This window comes from Pogoniulus pusillus, chromosome 27, assembly GCF_015220805.1.
Source record: "Pogoniulus pusillus isolate bPogPus1 chromosome 27, bPogPus1.pri, whole genome shotgun sequence".
NCBI classification, from domain to species: Eukaryota; Metazoa; Chordata; class Aves; order Piciformes; family Lybiidae; genus Pogoniulus; species Pogoniulus pusillus.
In genome coordinates, this window is record NC_087290.1 from 10,566,137 (window position 1) to 10,572,136 (window position 6,000).

The following is a 6,000-nucleotide window of genomic DNA, read 5'->3' on the forward strand; positions in this document are numbered from 1 at the left end:
GGCAGTGTGGAGCTCAGGCTCTCCATGCCACACTTCATTGTGGCTTTGCTCCTGAGCCCAAGCTAATGTCACAGCTGAGTTTGCATTCTGAATTCAGAGATTCCTTTTGCAATTCCATGCTTTTGGAGTAAGGTGGCTGAGGTGTAAGAGGCTTAAGTCTGTGTTTTCTTAGAAATGACCTGCAAAGAATCCCCTGCCACTGCTCACACTGGACCAGGGAAGATTGGTGCCTGTTGCCTCCAAGAAGCTTCTGTGTGACTCAGAAAAGTAATGGAGTTCATTTGTCTGATCTTAGCATCTCTTTGGCTTCATCAGAATTGAGATTACAGTGGCATAGGAAGTGCCTTTGGCAGGGAGTGAGGCTGCAGGGGGCTGCTGGTCTGCAGGCTGTGGCCAGTGTGTGGCTTCTTTAGGAATCCCAAGCTTGCCCTGCTGCTGTGTAAAGCACCTCTGCTGGCCCCATACAAGGGCTCCATGTGGGTGTAACGAGGAATTGACCAGTGATGTGCATGTGGAGCTCAGCACTCTGCAGAGCAGAATAAGGTCCCCTGTGATCAGGGGGTGATAGGACTGAATGGTGGATGGAGCAGGTTTGCTAATCCTAGTGACTGAATAGATCACCCTCAGTCTAGATGACCCCTAGATGGTGTTTGGGGGCTAGCATCAGCACTCATCTCTTGGGTTTGGGAGAGGCAACAAAAGAGTTCTCAGCAGTGCCTGCTCCTGCTGGACCACCAGTATTCCTGCACGGAGGTTTCTTTGCAGGAGTCAGGAGCTGACTGATCATCTCTGGCTGTTCTGTTTGCCTTGTGGGTTGTCTCTTTTCATCAGTGCTCAGACTCTTCTCTGCAGTTTCCAATTGGTACATTAAAGAGCCTTTTCCCTAAGAGCTGTTTCACCCCAGCAGCAGCACAGGCCAATACGCTTCTCAATGTTTTCAGAGCTCTCCTACCTAGTACCAAGACGGTTCAGAAGTGCTGCTTTTGTTGCATACAACAATGCCACTATACAGCATCAGTCCCAGGCTTACAGTGGTGTTGCTAATTCAGCAGGAGCATCATTAAGCCTGTAGATGACACCAGCAAATTAATTCAGATAAGCCCTACAAAGCTTGGCTGCAAGCGTGGAGGAGGCCGTTGGGGCACGCACGTCCTGCAGAGATCTTTCCTTTCTGCTCTGGCTCCCCTCTCTGAAGTTTCAGCTTTTCATCTTGGCAGAAGATTTTTACAAGGGCTGTAAATTAAGGATTTATAAGTGTATACATGGCTATGATGTTTCATGGGTCTGAAGTGCAGGAAAAGAAAGAAATGTCTCGGTGACAGAATACAGTGTGGGGTGAACTGGGTCACTGGAAACATATGGAAATGTTTTCAGAGACAGGGAAGAGTCTGGTTCTGTGCTGTTCTGCCCTGTGTGCATGCTCACATCCACACACACTTCCGCAGAAAGGTGGGTTTGCTGCCCAGCATTATCAAAAATGTGTTCTCTGTGGAGCTTGCTGCTCGTGAAAGGAAAATCTAACAATGAGTGATCATGTTTCCAGCTTCAAGGCTATGCTAAGTTTTTTTCCTGACCCTGACCATTGCTGGACTTAAGGGTGTGAGCTCCAGAGCAGATGTCAGTGAGGGGTTGGACTCGATGATCTCTTTGGGTCCCTTCTAACCCTGACATCCTGTCATCCCGTGATCCCAGTCTGTCCAGAGGAGCTGCACCCAAAGGGCAGAGTGGCTGCGTGTGCCTCTGCTCACACATTGGGTTCCAACTCAGAAGCAGAGCTGCACAGCAAATTGCTCTGACTCACACTGTGCTGGCACTGTGCAGTTTCCTCAGCTTCCCCTGTGCTGTCACTGCCCTGCCTCTGGGCAGGAGGGAGCAAGGGAGACACACCACCCAAGAAGGGGTCTGGACTGTGTCCAGGCTGCTTGATCTGCTGGGGACTTCCTGAGTGTCACCACCACCATCACTGCCTTTGTTCCCCAGAAAGCTCTCCAAGGAGACTTCCCCATGCAAAGAGATAAAATCTTGAGCTTTGAGAACACCCCAGTGCCTGCCAGCCCACAGACAAAGCCTGCTGCTCTTCGAGCACCACATGTAGCCCCTTGGGTCCAGCCCCACTGCTGTGCAGCAAGAGGCCTTGTCCTTCTCCTTTCTCCTTCCTTTGCTTCTCTTCACTCACCTTTACCTCTGAGCTGCTAGCAGCACAGGCTCTCTTGTTCCTTGGGCATTCTATTTGTGGAGAAGCCAGTCCTGTTGTCACCTGTGTGCCTGAGTCTGCCAAGCACTGGCTTGAGCTCTTAAAATTTGTCTGATCTCTTTTTCTTTTGCCTTGGTAGGTGGTTATGGCTCCTCACGAGCCACAGGTTGTGTTTGTTGACAACTACATTAAGCTCCTTGTTGACTGCAGCACCGACACTTTCCAGAAGATACTGGATATGAAGGTTAGAACCAGTCCCAAAGAGTTTGTGCTCATCCACTAGCAGTGCAGTGAGAGTGCTGTAGAAATATCAGGGGGTTTGGGAGTGGGAACAGCACTGAGGTTGGTGTGTCCTCTGTGCTCTGGAAGTGTGTGTGAAGCTGCAGCTGAAGAAGAGCTTTTCAGCTCGCTTTGCATGCCCCTGCCTTCTCTGCCTCAGCTTTCTCGGGCTTGTTCAGAGGTCTACACCCAGCTCTTGAAGGGTGAACGAAAAGTCGAGGTTTGAAGTGGATTCTCCTGCAGCTACTCTCATGTATGCCTGCTCCCAGGTCAATGAAGTCTAACCCTCTCTCTTCTCTGTTCTTTGCTGCCACAGGGCGTGAAGAGGAGCGAGCAGAGCAGCATGCTGGAGCTCTTCCGCCAGCGCCTGCCGGCTCCCCCCTCCGGCGTGGAGAACAGCAGCTCCCTCTCGCTGAGTGCTCCCACCCCCGAGCAGGAGTCCTCCCGCATACGGAAACTGGAGAAGCTCATCAAGAAAAGGCTCTAAGTGAGCAGAAGGAAACTCCCTTGCTCAGGACTAGCTGAAGTGACTGGAAGCAAAGCAATTCAGACTTATGCTGCTGAGAAGTCCATGTCCCATCACTCCCATGCCCTGTGATCTCTTAACCATCTTACACTGAGGTGCTGCATCTGCATTCAGAACAAGGGAACTCTGTCGAGGTGTTTGCCCTTCTGTATCTTAGAAAGAGTCAAACCTAGGACACTGCTGGGTCCATGTGGTGGAGAAAATAGGAGGTACCTGGAAGTCAGCAGCTACAAGAACAGTTTAGGTGGATTCCAGGAATAGCTGGCTGTGATACACTTGGTGTCCCAGTCTTCAGCCTGGCTGAGCTCCTGAAGAGTGCATAAGAGTTGGGTGTTGCTGCTTGCTCCCAGTTGCAGAGCTGTTCCTCTGTTTCATTATTTATTGCAGGGGAGGGGACCAACTCCAAACCATCACCACCACCGAAGAAACCTCAACCCTTTAACAGCTGGCATCCAGGCACCTGCAACTCCGCTGAAGTAATGAGACACTCCAAAGCAAGTCTCTCCCCTGCTCCCAGGACAGGCATGCCTAAACCACCAGTAAAACAGTGAGGCAACTCCTTTTGAGAACAGGAGGAAAGGGCTGGATTAATGCCTTCTGCACCTTGGCAAGCCTCCTGCCAGCAAGCCAGCAGCCTCAGTCGCTGTTACAGCTTGAAGGCCAAACCCTAGACATCTGCAGAGCCCATTCCAGCTGCTTGTTATTTCTCTTGCATGTGCTGGGCTCGCCTCTGTCCCTGCAGGGAGTTCCCGTACCACATCTTGCCCTCTCGCCACAAAGGGCTGTTCATGGAGCAAGCGTCAAACAGCACCAGCCCCTGGCGTGGCCCAAGCAGGGGTGTGCCACTTTGGCACCTTCACTGCCCTGCGAGGAGACCTGCTGGAAATGTTGGCTTTTACAGGACAGGATGCTTATACCAGCCTCAGAATTAGACGGCCTTCCTCTCCTCCTCTTCCTCTGAGTTTCAGCTTGTACCAGTGCAGAGAGGAGGAGAACCAGAGGGGGAATATTTTGGATAACCCACCAGCTCCTGCTGGCACCCAGTCACTAAGCCAGCATGGAGCAGGGGTGGGGTGATGGGGTGCCCCCTGCCCACTGCGGGAGCTTCAGTGCAGGGAGACATTGCCTCATTGTTAGCAGTGCTGGATTTCTTCCCAGCCTCCTCTGTACCCTTTTTGGGGGACTTTGAAGGCAGATACCCAACCATGAACAATCGAATCCTCTATGGGCTTAGGGAGAGACTGACCAGTTGTGCCTGCTTTATTTTAACCCAAGCTTCACTTGCCTGTGCAGGAAAAAGAAGCCCTGTACCAGTCTGGTAAGTGAGGAGCAATCATGCTGTCAGATGCCTTCTTGGGAGGGTCATGCTCCCCACCCCATCAAGTTTGGGCCTTAGGACTTACTGGGGGCTGTGCTCACAAGGGATTGATGTGCTCACTGCTGCGCAGCAGGGAGGAGAGAATCAGACATGCTGCAGGAAAATGAGCTTCATCCACACAAAGGCAGAGCTTCACTGGGATCAGGAGGGAGGAGGTGAAACAAGGAATTCCCTGAGCAAGGCACAACCTGAGTTCACACTGCCTCTGCGTGCTCGTGCTTCAGCACCATCCTCTCTTGGGCACAGGCTGCTCTCATTCCTTTCCTCAAACCCGTGGCAGATTTGGTGCCCAGCTGGTAAAATCGCATCCTCCCTTTGCAGAGCTGCCAGCTGAGCCTGCGCTTGAACAAGCAGGAGTTGATCACAGGGTTCAAGCAGGAAGAATAAATCCATAGAGATGAAGTCCTCACTGGTCAGGTTTCTAACACTGTCTGCCTTTTCAGGCGTGCCCAGGCTTGGGCCTGTGGTGTGCAGATGCTCAGCTGCAGAGAGCTATGATGGTGATGTCCATCGCAGAGCAGCAGTGACAGTACTTGTGGGGAGGGTTGACAGTTTCTTGTCACTCCAGTTTTGCAGATCTTCCTGAGCCTGCTGCTACTTCATTTATTTCCTCTCCTGCTTTCACCTCGGGTGGCCAAAGAAGGAGCAGTGGTTGAACACACATCAGGATTATGAGCAGCTGTTCCCCAAGGACAGGTTATCTGGAGGTGCTGGATCACACGCTACCCAACGCAGTAGCTAGGGAGGAGGGGACAGGTTTGCAGCGATTCTTTATTCCTGGGGAGGGATGAATAATTTATTTTAGATTAATTTTTCTTTGCTTTGCCTATGGGTGACTCTAACTAAATTATGAACAGCTGAAGACAGTGTGGAAGTTATCGCCACATGTCTCTCCTTGAAGGCTTCCCCCTTTTTGTTCTCCTTTTTGTTCCAACTTCTCATCCTGGAAATAAGAGGAAATAGAAGGGAAAATAAAGGTTTTGTTTCAGCCCTCGAAGAATGCTACAGGCCTGGGCGGTCAGAGTTCTGCTTTTGGGGAGCAAGGCTGCATTTTTCTACTTACAGAATCAGGGGCTTGCCCCCATGGCACTTGGATGCTTAACAGCTTTGGCTCCTCGGTAAGCACAGGTCAGCCCCTTGGGGTTTGTGTCTCCGGGGATTAAAGGATGTTTTTTTTCTTTTCTGTGTAAATGCCACTTTTTCAGTTTCTCATCCAAGGTGTAACCTGGCTGGCTGTCGGAGTGTGACACTAAAGTGAATTAAATGGTTACTGTTGTTCATCTGCTGGGTGTTTTTCTGTCCGGCTGCCATGCAGCAAACCCCAGGGCCGGGCCGGACCTCACCCAAAACACGCCAGACGCAGGGCGCTGTGCTGCCCTGTGTGACTCTGTTCTGCGTGGCTCTCTGTAGTGCATGGCTCTCTGCTCTGCACGTTCTTTCTTCTGGCTTTTCCACCTTCTACTGCTCCAGCAAGCAGCTCCCTGCCATCAGTATCTTGCATGCACAGCAGCTCCCTGCGCCACGCAGGCGATTCAGCGCCGGTGACCTGGTGCCCCTAAATAATCCGATAATTTCTGATGCCTTTAACTGCTGGAGAGATTTCTGAGCGATCCTCATTTTTCC

General features: G+C 51.4%; 1 protein-coding gene across 4 annotated transcripts in view; it reads left to right on the forward strand.

The window, feature by feature from the left end:
* The window catches only part of VPS53 (VPS53 subunit of GARP complex), a 72,500-nt gene extending 66,843 nt beyond the window's left edge, over positions 1–5,657 (forward strand). For all 4 annotated transcript variants that reach the window (XM_064165845.1, XM_064165846.1, XM_064165848.1 and 1 more), the window contains 2 exons: positions 2,334–2,438; positions 2,790–5,657. In XM_064165845.1, the coding sequence (XP_064021915.1) occupies positions 2,334–2,438; positions 2,790–2,960 (276 nt within the window). In that variant the 3' untranslated portion in view covers positions 2,961–5,657. The remainder of the gene's footprint in view (positions 1–2,333; positions 2,439–2,789) is intronic.
* Positions 5,658–6,000: the final 343 nt, after the last annotated feature.